General features: G+C 36.9%; 1 protein-coding gene across 2 annotated transcripts in view; it reads left to right on the forward strand.

Annotated features, from left to right (window-relative positions):
- The window catches only part of Mettl8 (methyltransferase 8, methylcytidine), an 83,197-nt gene that overhangs the window by 28,617 nt on the left and 33,929 nt on the right, over window positions 1-20,651 (forward strand). The window contains exons 1-2 of one of the 2 annotated variants that reach the window (XM_042694132.1): window positions 7,570-7,603; window positions 12,243-12,397. In XM_042694132.1, the coding sequence (XP_042550066.1) occupies window positions 12,252-12,397 (146 nt within the window). In that variant the 5' untranslated portion in view covers window positions 7,570-7,603; window positions 12,243-12,251. Of the gene's footprint in view, window positions 1-7,569; window positions 7,604-12,242; window positions 12,398-20,651 lie in introns of those variants that run through there. The other variant, XM_042694131.1, reaches the window with a different exon arrangement.

Below are 20,651 nucleotides of genomic sequence, written 5' to 3' on the forward strand. Positions count from 1 at the left end.
TGCCTTGATACCTAAATTGTATCAAAGCAGTCCAGTGAAAGAAGGGGATGTTAAAATGTTACTTTATAGGTGATATGTGAATCCTTTTGCCTGTGTCTTGATGTTTGCACACTGGAAAGAAAATGACTGTTTCCTAATGTGGGGATGGGAGACTCCCAGTAGCATAGCTTGCCAATTTAATGAAGGCCCAAGAGAAGGGAGACTTCTTAAATCTGTAGCAACCAATTAACAGCCACAGGCAAATAGGTGAATTATATGTATGTGAATAACAACAGCTGTTGAGAAAGAGGGAGCGAGAGAAAGAGGGAAGAGAGGAGGGAGGAAGGGAGAAACAAAAGGAAGAATAGTAGAGGATAAGCTCTCCAGTGAACTACTTGAATATGAATTAAAACCTCATCAATTTTAGGTAGGTGGCCTTAAACATTTGAGTTTAGTGGTACTTTTATAGGGAAATAAAGGCTGCAACCATAATTAAATATATTTGGGGGAAAATTTACCTCTGTACTGAACATGTACAGATTTTTTTACTTGTCATTATTCCCTAAACAATACAAAGCTATGAGTAAGACTCTTCAATAAAAAGAACTATTCACACAGCATTTACACTGAACTAAATATTATAAGTAATCTAGAAATACAGTACAGAGAAAGAGCTGGGTACAATTCGGTAGGAAAGCTTTTGCTCTAGATTTGATCTCACCACCACCACAATAAAAGAAAGTACAAGGGACAATGTACACAGATTATTTGCAAGTATTACTCCATTTTATATGAAGGACTTGGATATCTGTGGATTTTTATATAGACAGGAGTCCTGGACCCAGTTCTCTATGGACACTAAGGAGCAAGACCTTACGTATAGTAAATATTTAAATTTAAAAAGATTCATATTTCCATGACGGATAATTGAAACTAGTAATTTACTTCCTAAAAATATTAGTTTGAATTAGCAACACAAATGGAGTATATCCTATATCTAAAATCCTCCTTTTTAATTAAAAAGTTGAGTGCCTGTGGCTCACAGCTGTAATCCTTGCTACTCAGGAGGCTGAGATCAGAGGTTTACCATTAAAAGCCAGTCTAGGCAGGAAAGTATGTCAGATTCTTTATCTTCAATAAACTACCAAAAGGTTGGAAGTAGAACTGTGGCTCAAATGATAGAACACTAACCTTGAGCAAAAACAGCTCAAAGATGGCACCAGCCTCTGAGTTCAGGCCCCAAGATTGGCACACACATACATACACACTCATACAATGCACTTAAAACTATTGCTCCACAAAAGGAAAATTTGTTAACTTTTTAATGTGTGTAACATATATTTTCCAACTATTCTAATAGAATATATTATACTTCAATGATGTGATCAGACAGTTGTTTGAATTATTGTAAAAAGGATTTCATTTTTTTAATGTTTTTATTGTGAAAATACTGTACAGAGGGGTTACAGTTACATGAGCAAGGTAATGAGTACATACATTTCTTATCAAGCATTGTTGCCTCCTCCTTTGTTTTTCCCTCCCACCTCTTCAACTACATTCCCCCCATCTCCTTGTAAAGTTCCTTTTTCAACCTAGTGTCTTGTACATCTCATTGTTACAATGGGTCAACCTGTATCCCTATTTAAACATTTTATTTTTTCCTTTCCCTTCCCCAAATTATACCGACATCAAGTGAAAACGGGTTATACCATGGGGGAGGAACATCAAAGCAACAAAAAAAACACATGGTACCTTATAAATACATTAGATACAATAGCAAGAAAGAAAAAAACCAAAGGATTTCATTTTAGAAGACCAAGCATTTAACCTAAGTTTGGACTTGAGACAGATATGTGTTTCCCTCAATGTGTTCTAATCAAGGCTTCTTCTGTTGCTTGCTACCAGGCTCAGTATGGTAGTCTAGGTGGTAGTGGCGGTGGGGGTTTGCCTGAAAACTATTTAGTATCACAAACGTCTTCTTTTTGACTTATACTGTACATTGAACACAAGTCATTTTGTACATGTGTTCTTTTCCTTGCATCCTAAAATAGGCACATATCTAACTACAACTACAGAGCTGGCAGAAAGCTGTCGATCTATGTATACTTGGTAGCATAATAAATGCTATTGATAATGATACTGTCAATCTGATAGACAAGCATCATCTCCTTTCTGGGTCTCTTCGTTAGTGACTCCTTCAGCAATTGGCTATTAATGTCATTAAGATCTAAGAGGGTCCTGACCGGTCTATTCATTCTCTCTAAGTCATTTTTTTTTTTTTTTTTTTTGGCCTTTACAGGATTTAAGATGATGAGTTGAAAGTGGGAATCTAAGCCGGGTGCTGGTGGCTCACACCTGTAATCCTAACTAGTCAGGAGGCCAAGATCTGAGGATTGTGGTTCAAAGCCAGCCTGGGTAGGATAGTCCGTGAGACTCTTATCTCCAATAAACCACTGAGAAAACCAGAAGTGGCGCAGTGGTTCCAGTGGTACAGCACTAGCATTGAGCTGAAGAGCTGAGGGACAGCGTTCAAGCCCAGAGTTCAATCCCCATGACCGACAAGAAAGGAAGAAGCGAAGAAAGAAGGAAAGAAAGAAAGGAAGCAAGCAAGCAAGCAAGCAAGGAAGGAAGGAAGGAAGGAAGAAAGAAAGAAAAGAAAAAAAGAGGGAATCTATAGGCAGAGGAAGAACAATAAAGGCCAGTTGATTATATAGACCAGATTGTGATATGGTAAGATTTGTTTCAACTAAGGGAAGAGTCAGGACTATATCTTCAGCACTTCTCAAACTAAAGCTCAAAAACACCACACTTGGATTTGTGGAGATTTTTGTTATAGAGATTTTTTTCTTCTCTGAATTGTAGTAACATAAACTAAATACAGTTACATGCCACTTAACATTGGGAACATGTTCTGAGAAGCAAATTATTAGGAGATTTTGTCATTTTTATACACATCAGAGTATAGTTTACACAAATGTAGATGGTTTAGCTTACTGGACACAAGCTATGGCATAACCTGTTGCTCCTAGACTATAAATCTGTACTATACTGATATATGCAATTGTAACATAATAGCAAGTCTTTGTGTATCAAACTATAGGAAAAGGTGGTTACACCTACAACCCTAGGTACTTGGAAAGCTGAGATCCAAAGGATCACAGTGTGAAGCCAGCTGAGGCAGAAAAGTTTGCAAGACCCCATCCCAACCAGTAGCTGGGCATGGTAACAATAGTCTGTCATCCTTGATATCCAAGAGACTGAGATGGAGGAAGACAGAGGTTCCAGGCCAGACTTGGCAGAAATCCATGAGTTTCTTCCAATCTAATGGAAGAAACTTGACATGATGGTGCTTGCCTGTCATCCTAGCTACAATAGGAAGACTAAAATAGGTAGATTAGGATCTAAGAAAATATTATCTTAAAAAAGTAACCAGTGCAAAAAAAAAAGGGTTAGTGGTATGGCTCAGAGGTAGGGCAACTGTCTAGCAACTTCAAGGCCCTACATTCAAAATCTAGTACCACAAAAAAAAAGAAAGAAAGAGAGAGAGAGAAAGAAAGAAAGAAAGAAAGAGAAAGAAAAAGAAAGAAAGAAAGAAAGACAAGGCTGGGTGTGGTGGCTCATGGCTATAATTGCAGCTATTCGGGAGTCAGAGATGGGGAGAAACCAGATTTGAGGAACCAGTCCTGTATAAATGTTCCTGAGTAAAAAAAATTAGACAAAAAATGTGTCTGACTCAAGTGATAGGGTACCTATCTAGTAAGTACAAAGTTCTGGGTTCAAGCCCCACCACTGCCAAGAAACTGTAAAATGAAAAGGCAAATAAATGTAGAAAAGGTAAAACTACTATGTGATAGGCTTTTTTTTCTTATAGACGACTATAATATGTGCGATTTGTTCTAGACACAAGCATTGCTCTGACTGTATTAGTCTTAGGTATAGAACCCTTTGACAACACCTGGAAAAAATTTCTACCCAGGCTTCTTTGTAGGTATTCTCAAGTTTTATTCCTAACAAATGTTTTATAACCTTAATCTGTAACTGTAATGGAAGCACTAGGTACACAGGAAAATTGTGCTCATATTCAAACCTTTATTTCATGTAAGTGTCAGTGACTTACCCCATTATGCTATCCTCAGAAAACAAGCTGAGGAGTACTCTTTTGTTTTAGGATTATGTACTATTGGTAGTCTTTTTTCCCTAAAATTAGTTAATTAGTGAGGACATCTGAACCTTTTTTTTATGGGAAAGTTGTTTGCTTTTGTAGTGGTAATATATATAGCATAAAAATTTGCCATTTTAATTCCTTTTAAGTGTACAGCTCGTTGGTCTTAAGTATATATCACTATACACCTTATCACTATCCATCTCAAGAACATTTTCATCTTCCCCAATGGAAACCGCACCACATTTTTTTTTTTTTTGGTCTGAGTTCTTTTTAAAGGTATGTAACAAGATGTTTTCATTTGTTTAACTACGTGAGAAATGGGAGTAAAATTAACGTATTCATCCTTGTAAACCTTTTAATGTGTGTATATGTGTTGTGAGAGCACCTGCTTTTTTAAGCCAAAAAACATCTCCAGTCCAATACAACACAACATTATTGGTTCTGGTGCTCATGTTGTGCTTCAGATCTCCATCTTTATATACTTTGATGGACATCACCTCATTTCTTCTTCCCAAACTTATACCCTTTAAATGCTAACTCTCCATTGTTTCTTCCCTGGCACATGGCAGAAAAGTGGTGCTACTTTTCATGAGACTTTTTTTTTTTTTATTTGGGTCCAGTCGTGGGGCCTGAACTCTGGGCCTGGGCGCTGTCCCTCAGCTCTTCAGCTCAAGGCTAGCGCTCTACCACTTGAGCCACAGCACCACTTCCGGCTTTTTTCCTTTTTGCTTATGTGGTGCATGAGGAATCGAACCCAGGGCCTCATGCATGCAAGGCAAGCACTCTACCACTGAGCCACCTTCCCAGCCCCGAGTGGTGCTACTTTTAGCTTTAATGAATTTGACTACGCAAGCACAAAGTACAAAAATAACCATATAGCAGGATCCCTGCAATATTTGTACTGCCGTGCTTGGCCTATTTCACTTAGCATAATGTCTTTAGGATTTATCAGTATTGCAGCCTGTGTCAACATTTCCTTCTTTCTAAGGCTGAAGAATATTCCGTTGTATGTATATACAGTATCATGTTTTGTTATCGACTCATCTTTCAATGAGCATTTGGGTTGCTTCCACCTTTTGTCTATTGTGAACAGTGCTACTATGAATCTTAATGTGCACATGTCTCTTCAAGTCTCTGCTGTCACTTGTTTTGCTTATATACCTACAAGTAGAACTGCTGGATCATGTGTTAATTCTTTTTTATTTTGAGGGGTTTTAATTTTTACCACATCCTTGCTAGTACTCTTCTGTTTTGTTGTTATTTTATAATAGTCATCTTCATGTATATTATGTTTAGTTTGATTGTTATATTTTGGTATAAATATGGGTTTTAACTTTAAAATTTAGAGCTGTTTAGGTATTCACCTTGTTGTTTTGGTAAGTTATTATTATTATTATTATTTTTTGTCGGTTATGGGGCTTGAACTCTGGGCCTGGGTGCTGTCCCTCAGCTCTTCAGCTCAAGGCTAGCACTCTACCACTGGAACCACAGCACCACTTCTGGTTTTCTGGTGGCTTATTGGAGATAAAGAGTCTCAGGGACTTTGCTTCCTGGGCTGGTTTTGAACCGCGATTCTCAGATTTCAGCCTCCTGAGTAGCTAGGATTATAGATCTGGCACCCGGCTAAGTTATTATTTCTAAGTTGTATTTTTCAAAGTGTTTATTTTATCAATAAATGAGCGAAATGAAAATTGTCTAGAATACTTCCTTATTAGCTTTTCAATGTCTTTGAGGTATATGATACCATCTCTTCTTTCCTGTTATAAGAGGGTTATGTTCGGGGCTAGGAAGGTGGCTCAGTGATAGAGCGCTTGCCTTGCATGCCTGAGGCCCTGGGTTCGATTCCTCAGCACCACATAAGCAAAAAGAAAAAAAAGCTGGAAGTGGTGCTGTGGCTCAAGTGGTAGAGCGCTGGCCCAGAGTTCAGGCCCCATGACCAGACCCAAAAAAATAAAAAATAAAAAAAAGAGGGTTATGTTCCCTGAAACACACATGTTTAAGTGTTGGCAGAAAATTATCATTTAATTAATTGTTTATTAATTAATTGTTTCAAAGAAAAATATATTAGCAGTACTGGGTTGAACTCATGGCCTCATCCTTGCTAGGCCTGCTGCACTCTACCTCTTGAGAAATAAACATTCCAGCCCTATTTTTTACAGGTTATTTTTGAGATAGGGTTTCACTTTCAGCCCAGGCATGCTCTTAAGTTGCAGTTTGCCTACTTTTAGCTTTCCATTTTTGTTGAGATCACAGCTGTGTGCTACTACATCTTGCTTCCCTCCATGGAGATGGATTCTTGGTAAGATTTTTTTTGGGGGTCCGGTCGTGGGGCCTGAACTCTGGGCCTGGGCACTGTCCCTCAGCTCTTCAGCTCAAGGCTAGTGCTCTACCACTTAAGCCACAGTGCCACTTCTGGCTTTTTTCTTTTTGCTTATGTGGTGCTGAGGAATCGAACCCAGGGCCTCAGGTATTCAAGGCAAGCGCTCTACCACTGAGCCACCTTCCCAGCCCTGAGATGGATTCTTATAGACTCTGACCAGGCTGGCCTAGTACCTTGGTCTTTTCATTCTTAGTCTCTTTTGTAGTTTGGGATAACAGACAAACCCCATTGTGCTCAGCTATGTATTGAAAGGGAGTTTCTTAAGCTTATCTGCTCAAACTGGCCTCATACCTTGATCCTCCTTTTCTTAGCCTCCCAAGTGGCTAGGATTACAGGAGTGAACCACTAGCACCTGACTTGGTTGTCTACTTCCTTTTTTTTTGTTGGTTATAGAGCTTGAACTCTGGGCCTGGGCACTGTCCCTGAGCTCTTCAGCTCAAGGCAAGTGCTCTGCTACTTGAGCCACAGTGCCACTTTCACTTTTCTGGTGGTTTATTGGAGATGAGTCTCACAGACTTTCCTGCATGGTCTGGCTTTGAACCTTGATTCTCAGATCTCAGCCTCCTGAGTAGCTAGGATTACAGGCGTGAGCCACCAGCGCCCAGCTGGTTGTCTACTTTCTATTTCATTGCTTTCTGATTTTTTATTTCCATTTTTAAATTTATTAATAATTACTCTTGTTTTCCTCACTTGTTAAGGTAGAAGGTTAGACCATTGGTTTGTTAAGATAGAAGCTTAGATCACTGGCTTGAAATTTCTGCTCTTTTTCCCTCTCTTTGTCCTTTCTGTCTTCTTTTTCTTCACTCTATCACCCTTCTCTGTCCTTTCTTCTCCTTTTTTATCCTATTTCCTCTCTCTTTCTCTCCTCTTGGTGCTGGTCCTGGGGCTTAAAATCAGGTCCTGGGTGCTGTCCCTGAGTCTTTTTTTGTTCAAGATCAGCACTTTGCCACTTGAGCCACAGCTCCACTTCTTGCTTTTTGATGGTCAATTGGAGATAAGAGTCTCGCAGACTTTCCTGCCTGAGATGGCTTTGAATCACAATCCTCACATCTCAGCCTCTTAATTACCTAGGATTACAGGTGTGAGTTACTAGCACCCAGTTTCTTCTTTCTAATAGAGACCTTGCTAAGAGACCCAGGCTGGTCTTGAGCCCTGGTTCAAGAGCTGGTCTTGAGCTCAAGCAATCCTTCTACTTTAGCCTTCCAAGTAGTTAGAACTACAGAAATATATATTGTGATTAGTTCTCACAGAAATATTTAAAACTATAAAATTTACCTCTATTGTAGTTGTATCTCACAGAGTTTGATCTTTTGATTATCATTCAGTTCAACATAATTTTACATTTTCCTAAAGATTTGCTCCTTGAGCCAGGCATGGTGGTGCATATCTATAATCCCATCATTTAGGAGGCAGAAGCAGGAAGTATAAAGCCAACCTAGGCTTCTGAGTGAATCCTAGGATAGTCTGGACCACACAGTAAGACCCAGTCTCATGTGAACAAAAAAACTAACAAAAGATTTTGTCTTTTACTGGTGGGTTATTTTAAAATGTGTTGTTTAGAAGTGAAGCTGTGATTCAAGTAGTAGAGTACTAGCCTTGAGCACAAAAGTTCAGGGACAATGCCCAAGACCTGAGTTTAAACCCAGGACCCGTACACACACACACACAAAAGTGTTGCTTAATTTCCAAGTAGCTGAGAATTTTTGTAGGTATATTACTATTGTAAAAATTGGACAAAAATGCATGGACCATCCATATAATGCCTGTAAGAGAAACACTTTAAATGTTAACACACCATTAAATTAAAATTTTAATAAAGATTCACCATATACAACATTGCATTAGACAGCTTGCATTAATATTTAACAAAGTGGACTTGAAAAATGACTTGCCAAAGATAAGGGAATACACTTATTAGTAAGAGGCAATTCATCAAAAGTATTAATATTTAATATTGTTATAGTCAGAAAGCATGCTTTGTATGATTTCAGTACTTGAGAATTTATTGAGATTATTTTATAGCCTAGAATAGGGCCTATCACAGTGAATTCCATTTTCATTTGAAGAGAAGGTATATTCTGTTATCATTTGATATTACTGTTCATTTCTATAAATGTCAGATAAGTCAAGTTGATAATGTTCAAATCTTCAAAATTCTTATTGATTTTTTTGATAGCCTACTGACTATTGTAGTTGTTACAGAGAAGTCTGTTAAAATCTCCATGTGTTACCATCAATTTGTTACTTTCTCATTTTAGAAACTTCTTTCATTTTGCCTCATTATATTTTGAAGCTTTATTATTTTGTATATGCACATTTGGAGTTTCTGTGTCCTTTTGACAAATTGGCTCTTATCATTATTGAATACCTCTACCTCTGAAACAGTCTTTTACATAAAGTCCATTTTTATTTAGCTCCATCAGCTTTCTGCACAGTTTACATAGCATATCTTTTTATTTTACTGTATTTATTGAAACAATTCTTGGGTATTTTTATCTTAATTTATACAATAAAACTTTTAATTGGATTAATTTATATGTAATCTGATTTTTTTACTTGGTTGGATTTAAATGTGTCGTTTGGTATTTAATTTATCCCATATGTTTATAATTTCTCTATTCTTTAATTTATCCCAAATGTTTATAATATCTCTATTCTTTACCTGTATTCTTTTAGATATATTGAATATTCAAAACACTGCTTTGCATTGTTTGCAGTAAAAATATTAATCTACATATTTTCACTGTGGCTAATACCTACCTTCCTTCCTTCCTTCCTTCCTTCCTTCCTTCCTTCCTTCCTTCCTTCCTTCCTTTCTTTCTTTCTTTTCTTTCTTTCTTTCATTCTTTCTTTCTGTCTTTCTTTCTGTCTTTCTTTCTTTCTGTCTTTCTGTCTTTCTGTCTTTCTTTCTTTCTGGTGTTGGCACTGAACTCATGGCCTTGTGTTCTTGGTTAACATTTCTGTTCAAGGCTGGGGCTCTACCAGTTGAGCCATACTTCCACTTTTGCCTTTTTGACTGTTAATTGGAGATAAGAATCTCTCAAATTTGTTTGCTCAGGCTGATATTGAACCTTGATCCTCAGATTGCAGCATTTTAGTACCTATAGGCTAGAGGCAATAATATCTTAGTTGAACTTACATTCAAATTAGTGTATACCAAAAGAGATTTAAGGGAGGATATATAGAAATGGATGTGGTGATACATACCTGTAATCGCAGCACTTAGATAGCTGAGGCTGGAAGATTAAGATTTTGAGTTCCAGGATGGCCTGAGTAGCAAAGGGAGTTTTAGGATAGCCTGGGCGACATGATGAGTCCCTATCTCTCCTCCCCTGGGGAAGGGAGGGAAAGAGAGAAAAAGCACACGCTACAACTCCCCTGCACTGGCCCCACCCTTCCAGTCTGACCCCTCTCCTCCCTTTCTAATCACAAAATGGAACCCAAGTACATTTTAAGCTAATCTGGTAGCTAAACCATAAAATGCATATTTATAAACATCTATAATCAGTATAGTTGGGTGGCTGTTTATAGACTGTCACACTCTTTTGTCTTTTCTTTCTTTGTCACCACAAGCAGCTTAAGAGCTACCCTGGAAAATATGAAGTAAATTCCTTCTAATTAGCTGTAGGTCAGGTGAATATCATTTTTATGTGGTAAGTTACACAATTCAAGAGCAGCTTGCTGATGCCTCTAAATATTTATAAATATGCAAATATAATTTTATATAAATTTATTATATTTATGTGATAAAGATAAATAGCGACACAACACTATATGTGACTGTTACAGATAAGAAGTGAGTGAAATAGATGAAGATGTTGGAGTGGTTAATTGGAGAAACAACTCTGTAAGCAAGGAAGTTGCCACATTATTTAGATTTTGGCCGTAAGATGAGCTGTCTGCAAGCTTAGCAGTGTCTACAAGGCACACACTGACACTTTCCTGAATTTCCTACTATTTCAGTCTGGTTATATATTTTTTTCCTCTCTGGCTATCTTACAGAGATTCCTGGTCATTATTGTAAAAAAAACCAAAAAAACAAAAAAATAACTTTCCTTTCCCTACCCCCTTCTGTGTTTTCCTTTTCCTTTATAGATACAGATCAGTATCATGTGATTTGCAAGATTGAAATTTCATTTCAGTTTGGCTTTCCTGGGTAGGAAACGTTTACATGATTTTACACTTTTGGAATATGAATTGCCTGTCTTTCTAGGTGTAATCAGTTTCTGCTCTCCATCATACAGAACATTTTATGAATATATTCAGTGCAGAAAGAAATCTAAAAATAATTTTGCAGGTAGGGCTTTGTTAAGTCTTGCGTGGAATACTGGTTAGGGAAAAGAACAAAGACACATCAGGGTAAAGGTAGGGGAGGCGGAGCATTTCGTGTCACTTACTCCACCAAAGAGCTTGCATTTAGTGGAGAAGGGAAACAAACAAGAAGCTGGAGCATCTGCCCCAGCTATTATTACATGCTTCATTTCTCATCACTGCTGGTCCCGTTTGAATGGAACGTTGCAGTCTTTCGGGTGTGCATTACTAAGCTCCTTTTTTTTTTTCTTCAGAAGGAGAAATGTTGAATTTTATTTTTAAAAGCACAAAGAGATATCTTTGACATTCTCAAGTTCATTTTGAAATTCAGTCTTACACCTTATTCATTTTCAGTAAGGTGGTAAGGGGTGCGCAATACATTGCATTTTTATGCTTAATAGCACCTCTTGTAGCCCCTGATGTGTATTATGTACACATACGTTGTTAGCATCTGTTTCTACCTGACAGATCACAGCATTAGGCTGAATGTTATGATGAATATGTGAAATGCCAAACAGTATTACAATGAAATTTTATTACAACAAGTAAGCACCTAGAGTTTCTTTTTAATGCTTTTCTGTGACAATTTTAAAATAACATATTTACCATTGTATAATTAAGAAGATATATTCTTCATTAAATGCTTAAGTTATTCTTCCAGAAATGGGAATTGATTTGGGCTGATCTAATAATGATTTACCTTTAGCGCTAGAATTAAAGCATGTATTTTGTGAAGGGAAATCTAGTTTAAAATCATATTACTGGCTAATATACAAGATTAATATAAAAGTACAGGTTCCTGAGCAGGAGGTATGGCTCAGAGGTAGAGTGTCTGCATAGCAAGCAGCAAGTCCTGAGTTCAAACCCTAGTTCTACCAAAAAGGAAAGGAAAGGAAGGAAATGGATTACTAGGGTCCTGTTATAGTAGTTACAAAATTTTCATATTGCTTAGCTTAATATGAAGAATGCGTTTTAATAGGTTTTTCTTAATTTGTTCCTACATTTGGGTTTTTGGTCTAGTGGTCATGAAATAGTCCCTAGAAAAGTTGAATTTCTAAAACAAAAATATCCTTTGTGTCTAATAATGTCTTTAATAACACATAATTCCTATTCTGGGCTTACATGATGTGGCCAGGTGATTAAAAATTGAATAAGCAAATCACTAACAAAGCAGTTTTGTTGGAACTATTGTTTGTAAAGAATTCCAGCCAGTGTCATCCCATTTTCTAAACTCCTTTTTCCTCTCCTGGCAGAAAGAGGCTATCATGTGCATATTTCATTTGAAAATGTTTAGTTTCCAGTCCTTTCTAAGGTTATAAACATCTGGAAACAGAACTTAACTAAAAAACAAAAACACAAAAAACTCTGTAGTCTATGTTAACTATTTAATCATTTGTGACTTTGCAGATACTGCTTATGATGAATGTGATTTGGAGAAATTGTATTTGTTGTCTAAAGCAAAGGAAGGTGCCATCCAGATGCCAAAGTGGTTACCATCCAGTGGCCCCTCTGGGATCAAGGATTTTAACTGACCCAGCCAGGGTGTTTGAACACAACATGTGGTAAGTTTCAGTTTTTAGGTCTGATACTGTATGTGTTAATTACATATCATCAGTGAAATCACTTCAACTGGACAGACCAACAAGGTAACTAGAAGAGGGAAAAGATTAGGAAGAAAAATTTTGAAGGAAAAATAAATAGAACTTGGTAGACGTAACATATCCAATAGTTGCCTGTACAGATTTTACTTAAGATGTTCACCTATGTTTCTTCTTTGTTCTATTATTTTTTCTAAGTGTTATTTAGACTAAATTGATTTTGTGATTCACTAAAGGTTTGCAAAGTGGGCTAGGGCAGGAAATGTGGCTTAGTGGTAGAGTACTTGCTTAGCATGCGTGAAGCCCTGGGTTTGATTCCTCTGTACCACATAAACAGAAAAAGCCAGAAGTGGTGCTATGGCTCAAGTAGAAGAGTGTTAGCTTTGAGCAAAAGAAGCTCAGAGACAGTGACCAGGCTCAGAGTTCAAATCCCAGGACTGGCCAAAAAAAAAAATAAGTGGGCTAAGTCATTCTCTGCAGAACCTCGATGAGACCTGGATTTATAACATGACTTTTGTCATACAAGCCATTTGAATACGACTTTCCAGAAAAATAACAGGGCCCAGATACCAATAATTATTTCTTATAGCATAATTTTTCTTACACATTAATCATGTTTATCCTCTGTTCCTTGCTCAGTCTCATATTGGTTCTTTAATACAGTTAATAATTTTCTTTGGCTACCTGTAAGGTAACTTGTCCTGAGAACCAGCAGTAGAGTCTAGCTAGGCATTCAGAGTACTTACTTAAAGGCAACATAACCTTGGGAAGTTACTTAATCCCTCTGTGGCTCAGTTACTTCATCTGTAAAGTGGATAATAAACTTAATACCTAAGTCATAGTGTGTTGTGGAGATTAATTGATCCTATATAATGCAAAGTGTCTATACATAGCAAATAAGCAACATCCATAACTAACTACTTATTACCATTTTCTAACATGTACTTTATTCTGTACTTGTTTTGTCTTCATTATTAGAATGTATGATTCCACAGAGAAGAGCCTATCTTAAGTCTCTTTCCTGGCTATATTCTCTATATAATGGATATTCAGTAAATATGTTTGTGTAAGCAAATCAATATAGAAAAATATAAGCTCCAGTTCCTCTATATTAGCAGTTTACAAGATCAAAAATTAGTACAGTAGCTAAACACAGACTTCAGAATCCAAGAGATCTGAAATAAGTTCTTCCTGCAGTTATTTTGAATATTAAAGGAGGTAAGACATAAAACCTCTTGTGTGCCCAGTCTTTCTATCTCAGTCTCTCTCTGGATCTCTGTAGTACTGAGGAATAAAACTTAGGGTCTTGTGTATACTAAGCAAGTGCTCTACCACTAAGCTACATCCCCAACTGTAGCTTTTATAGTATTATATCACACTCCTCAAAGAGCCACTTGGAGAGAAACAAACATACATTAAGCACAGTAGAAATGCCACTTCTAATGAGATCAACACTGACAGACATCAATCGTAGCTTAAAAAGCTCACTGGAAGTATTGAAGAGATCCTAAGGACTGCCTAGTCTTGGGCTTTGATTCTGAATGCTGCCATACACATGACTCTAAGGATGACATGAGTAGTGTCATGCAGTGAAATGCTTCACTACTTAAGAACTGCAAGAAAAGTATTTCAATAAAGGAGTACTTGACCAAACAAGGCAAAAAGCCAACCCAGCTCCTCATAATGACCATCTATTACTAGTGAAGTCTATCAGTAACCTCTCAGACTTCCTGCCTTCCTCAGGCTACAGAAAAATGGAGAAAATTCATAATGCCTACCCTTTGAAATGGATTTGACAGGGAAAGATAAAAAGGTTTCTAGAAAAAGTAGAATGTCAAGGGAAATTTACTTGTAAAAAAAAAAGAGAAAGAAAAAAGGAAAGAGAGGGAAGAATGCAGAATGCGTTGTGGGTTAATTTGCATTTTCTAATATTTAATGCCGAGAATCATAAAATATACATTCTCTTTTTTTTTTTTTTTTTGTCGGGTGTGGGTCTTGAACTCTGGGCCTGGGCGCTGTCCCTCAGCTCTTCAGCTCAAGGCGAGCGCTCTACCACTTGAGCTACAGTGCCACTTCCGGTTTTCTGGTGGTTTATTGGAGATAGGAATCTCACGGTCTTTCCTGCCCGGGCTGGCTTTGAACCGCGATCCTCAGATCTCAGCCTCCTGAGTAGCTAGGATTACAGGTGTGAGCCTCCAGCACCCAGCTACATTCTCTTTTTGTCTGGCCTTTTTCACTCACCCTAATTATTTTGAGATCAGAACTTCCCAATTGTATATCTTAAATATGATAGTTTATGTATTGCAAGTATACTTCAAAAGCTGTTAAAATAAGGGTATGTCCATACGCTGAAAAATTATTTAGCAGTTAAAAAATAAGAGATATTTGTAGGGCTGGGAAGGTGGCTCAGTGGTAGAGCGCTTGCACCACATAAGCAAAAAGAAAAAAAGCTGGAAGTGGCGCTGTGGCTCAAGTGATAGAGGGCTAGCCTTGAGCTGAAGAGCTGAGGGACAGCCCCCAGGCCCAGATTTCAGGCCCCACGACTGGACCCCCCCCCAAAAAAAATAGATATTTGTATATTGATAATGAAGAGGTGATATGGTATGGCATTAAATAAAAAGAGCATGTTGTAAGGAAGTATTCCTAGTTTGACTTATTTTTTGTTATTTTTGTACAACGTATGTACAAAAATTTTATTTTTACATTGTTGATAAAATTCTTGTCCTGATAGCAGTGCTTATCTCATGGATACAAGAGGTAGAGAAGGTGCTGTATTTTATACATATTGGTGCTATTTGAATTTTAATTAAATGAAAAAAGAGAGCCCTCTCCCAATACTCAACTACATTCTGTCCCCCACCTTGCTATCTATACATTATATATTCTTTAGTGTGGCCTTCAAAACCTCAACAGTTTTCAGTTCTACCAAATCTTCTTCATCTTCATATCTCCAATTCATAGCTCAGCACCTGATATATAATAAAGGTTCCCAGTAAATATTTAATGAGGGAGGTAGTGACTGATTTCTTTCATTGTGTGTAGATGTCGCAAGGCATTGGTTCTATCTGGATTTGTTAGCTAGTTATTCCTAAGTAGGAAACTGATTTGCTACTAATAATTATTGACTGTAATATTCATTATAACCAGAAAAGGAAGTGGGCAGACAGGACTCAGAAATCTAAATTAGCATCAGTAGTTCAAATGAAGCTTAATTGAAGTTAGTAATATTAAAGGCACTTAATAGATGACATGCCTATAACAGCTGTATTTCATCAATTCTGAAATTGATATTTTTTTCACAAGTTAACATCTTTGAGATCATTACACTACTTAGAATTGGTAGCATCTTAAAATTGTAATTGGAATTTTTCCCCTTTCTTTTTTACTAGTACAGAAAATAATGACAACTTTGATTGATAAAATAGGATGGCTTTAATTTTGAACTATTACAGTCTATTTGACTAATACAGAAACAGAGAGACATAAAAAATTTGTATCATTTTCCTATGCCATACATCAAGGCTAATATATAGGGTAGTTGTTATGTTAGAAAACCATTAAAACCTATGAAGAGTGGACATTGAACCTGGAGGCAGAGCATAGCAGTTCACACCCATAATCCCAACTTTAGGAAGGCAGAGATCAGGAGGCCAGCACAACAAATAAAATGGTAACAAGGTTCTATCTTGATAAATAAACTTAATGGGAAATTTAAGTAGGAAGATTGGTGACCTTTTTAGATTAAATAGGAAAGATGTTTAAAAGGAAATTTGATTAGTATATTTTTGTTTGGTGGATTTTCTTCTTCTTTTTTGTTTCATTGTTCTTTTATCCTGTCTTAATCTGGGTATATTGAATACTTGTTTTGTACTCTTTTCTGTGTACTCCTTTTTTAGCTATCTATCTTTGCATAACTTTTTAGAGCAACAGTTTCAAATGTGTTGGCCTCAGGATCCCTTTATACACCAAAATCACTAAGAACCTGAAAGATCTTGTATAGATTATATAATATAGTTATATTTTCCCTGTTAGAAGTGAAAACTGAGGCTGGGCACCAGTGGTTGCCTCCTATAATCCTATGTAGTTGGGAGACATAGATGGAAGGATTGAAATTCAAGCATAGCCCCAGCAAAAAGTTTTTAAAACTTCAGCACAGCTACATGAAAAGCTTAAATAGAAGGATTATAGACCTATTCAACTGGGCCTAAGCACAGAACTCTAGTGAGGAAAATGGAGGTTTTAAAAAAAGGAAGAGAGGAAAGAAAGGAGAGAAGGAGAGAGAGTGGGGGAGGGAGGAAAGAAAAGAAGAGAGAAGGAAGTGGGGAGGGAGGCGGAAAAAGACTGAGGCATGGCTCAAGTTGTAGATCACTGGCCCAGTAAGCACAAAGCCTTGAGTCCAGCCTCATACTACCAAAAATCACTTATTTCAAAACAATAGCAAATACATTAGATATTGTTACATATATTAGTGAAAATATCCCCAAAAATGTAGTACAGAGTACCATTATTCTAAATGTTTGGAAGTCTTTAATGTCATTAATATCTGACCAAATGGATGCAACTGGACTCTTGTGTCTACTTCTGCATTCAATTATTGTGACATACTATTCAGGCTTCATTATTGAAGGAAATTTGTTCTCACACAGATGTGTGTTTGTAAAAAAGAGTTTAATAAATAGTCTTTTCAGATAATTGTAGGCATTTTTCTTGGTATTACACTGTCTCTATGGTTGCCATTTATTAGTTGCAATATGGAATATGAAACCGTATCAACGAGCATTTCATATTTTGCTGTATAATAATCCAGTGGTGTACTTTGTACCTTAGATGGCTATTTCCTATGCATCATTTCATAACATTAGGCATAGGTAGTTTGAAAAAGGTTGGTTCTGTATTTTGCATATATCCAAATATTGTCACATTTCATTATACAATATTTAAAAAATCTTATTTGTTAATAGTATCACTAATCTCATCATGAATATTTGTATTTGAAAACTACCAAACTCATGGTTGTAAACATGTTTTCCAAAATTTTAATTTTTGCAGGAAATCCCCAGATCTTTCTTTGGCAACAAATACTGTCATTTATTTTTCTTGAAGTGATATGCTCATTTCATTTACTTTTGAGAACATTTGCGCCAAATAGCAAACCAGAGTAACTATAGTTTTATCTACAGTTATTCTTTCAAGTAAAAACAAAATTCCATGAAAAAGTAACGGGTTCAGTTTATCATTCAAACATAAATAAGTGGCTATGTTTACAGTTCCTGTCATATATGTGCTTATTTTAAATCAGTCATCACACTCAGCCCTGTGGTTGCATGCATACTTTCTGTCTTCTAACATATTTAATTGTTTAATTAATAAATCATCCATTCATTTTTTAAAATTTATTTTTGGTATGCTAGTGATCAAACCCAGACTCTGTGTATGCTAGCCAAAAGGTCAACTTTTTTTTTTTTTTTTTTTGGGTCCGGTCGTGGGGCCTGAACTCTGGGCCTGGGTGCTGTCCCTCAGCTCTTCAGCTCATGGCTAGCATTCTACCATTTGAGCCACAGCGCCACTTCCGGCTTTTTTCTTTTTGCTTATGTGGTGCTGAGGAATCGAACCCAGGGCCTCAGGCATGCAAGACAAGTGCTCTACCACTGAGCCACCTTCCCAGCCCCTAAAGGTCAACTTTTTAAAATTAACATCAGTTATTTATACAGTGGTGGGGCCCAATATTTTATAAAACTAATGTTTACTACTTCACCAACCAGTGAAATCTGAAAAATAATTATTTGTATATATAGAGTCCTTACCACTCTCTACTTGGTAGTATAGTGTATAGTAACTACTAATACATTTTGATACCACTGTCCTGTTTCATAAAGCAGACAGAATGACTGAGTGACTATGGGGATCACACTTTTTGTGTTACTCTTCCTTTAAGAAAGAGAGTGCTACATTCTCTGAAGTATCTGGAGTCCAATATCTGAAAACAGTTGCTTCATCTATTTTACCCTGCTTTATAACTTTTATTGTAGGATGTTAAACCCATAATCAGGTATACTGTTATGGTTTTAAAAAAATCACAACAAAGGAGGGGGTAACAATGCTCCATAGGAAATGTACTCATTACCTTACTCATGTAACTAACCCCTCTGTACACTGTTTTTACAATAAAAAATGTATTTAAAAAATCAAGCCTTATATAGCAGTTTTAAGTCATGGTTAACATGAAGACTTTTTAGCTATGTAGAAAAGTGTTTGTATAACTGTGTAATAAATATGACTGTTAGAGAAGTAAGCCTTATTGAAATAGTTTAGGCTGAAATTAGTAAACTCTTCTTTAAACTATGAAAAAAAAAATATATATATTATTTTGGGTAGTGGGGCTCGAATTCAGGACCTTGTACTCTTGCTTCATTTTTTTTTTTTTGGTTCAAGGTGGACACTCTACCACTTGTGTCATACTGTTACTTCCAGACTACTTTATTTTTAAATTTCTAGTTATTATACCTTTGTCAAATTTCTCATTAAATTATGCTTAGGACTGGTATAGAACTCAGTAATAGAGTGCACAGAGACCCTAAGTTTAATCCTTTCCACTTCAAATACATAAATAAAATAGTTTTTAGACCTTTACAGACACAGTAAATAGACTGGAAAACTATATAATATCCACCCAGTTTACACTAGTTGCTTAGTTTACATCTGAGTTTTAAAATTATAATATGAAGCAGCATCACATTCCTCAGAATTTTCAAAAATGTTAATACCCAAGCTAACCTTTGTGTATATGCTATTTGTCTTACTCCAGAGTCGTTTTATTTGTTTGTTTGTTTGTTGTTTATGCAGGCAGTACTGGGTGTTAAACTCAGCCTTGTGCTTGTGTTTGTGCCTGACACACTTACATTTTTATTGATAAAAATTGTTTGGCACCAGAGGTTCATGACTGTAATCCCGGCTACTCAGATAGCTCAGATCTGATGGTCATGGTTCAAAGCCAGCGGCCAGTGCAGGAAAATCTTTAAGTCTCTTGTCTGTAATTAACAAACAAACAACAACAACAAAGCTCAGGGATAGCACCAGGCTCTGAGTTTAACCCCGAGAATGTCTATTTGTTTTTTCCTCAAGAAGAGTGATGTAAAAGGATTTTTTTTTTTTTTTTTTTTTTTGGTCATGGAGCTTGAACTCTGGGCCTGGGCACTGTCCCTCAGCTCTTCAGCTCAAGGCTAGTGCTCTACCACTGGAGCTACAGTGCCACTTCCGGTTTTCTAGTGGTTTATTGGAGATAAGAGTCTCACGGACTTTCCTGCCCTGCTGTCTTTGAACCATGATCCTCAGATCTCAGCCTCCTGAGTAGCTAGGATTACAGGCTGAGCCACCCGAGCTTTTGTTTTGTTTTTGTCATTGTATAAACAACTTTTCACTCAGGGTCAGATACTTTGTCTTAAAAATGGATCACCACTCAGCTGGGGGCCTGTGGCTCACGCCTGTAATCCTAGCTACTCAGGAGGCTGAGATCTGAGGATCTCGGTTTCAAAGCCAGCCCGGGCAGGAAAGTCCCTGAGACTCTTATCGTCAATAAACCACTCAGAAAACTGGAAGTGGCCTTATAGCTCAAGTGGTAGAGTGCTTGCCTTGAACTGAAGAGCTGAGGGACAGTGCCCAGGCCCAGAGTTCAAGCCACATGACCGACAAAATAATAATAAATAAATAAATAAATGGATCACCACTGACTTTCTTTTCCACATTTAGGATTCCTTCCTGGGAGTACTGAAATGGATTTGTGTTAGACTCTAGGATTTACAGATTTTTTTTGGCTTTTTTTTAATTAAGAAAGTCAGAGGCACTACTAAATTTATGCTAACAATTACTTAGTGTAAACTGCTCTGTGAAGAGCCTGACTTGCGGTAGATGTGTATTAATTATCCCCATTTTGTGAGTGCTAGGGTGGAGCAGCAGGGACAAAGGCAGGTATTGGGTATTTACATTTCCACTTAATTTTCCTCATTCTGTGAGGAAGGTCGGTTAGGTACTCTCACTAGACATGTTTTATAGGAGTAAATTGAAGTTTCCAAAGGGTAGTTGACTTGCCCAATGACATAATATCATCTCTTGATACTGTAAAATCAGAGCCCATTTTTACCTGTGTTCCTGTGTAATAGACCCAGGACAGTGACAAAATTCTCCCTTTAGCAATCAGTGGATTTTATTGAAGTAACTCTTA

The sequence above is a fragment of the Dipodomys spectabilis genome, unplaced genomic scaffold (genome assembly GCF_019054845.1).
Source record: "Dipodomys spectabilis isolate Male_0828 unplaced genomic scaffold, ASM1905484v1 ptg000174l, whole genome shotgun sequence".
Taxonomy (NCBI): Eukaryota; Metazoa; Chordata; class Mammalia; order Rodentia; family Heteromyidae; genus Dipodomys; species Dipodomys spectabilis.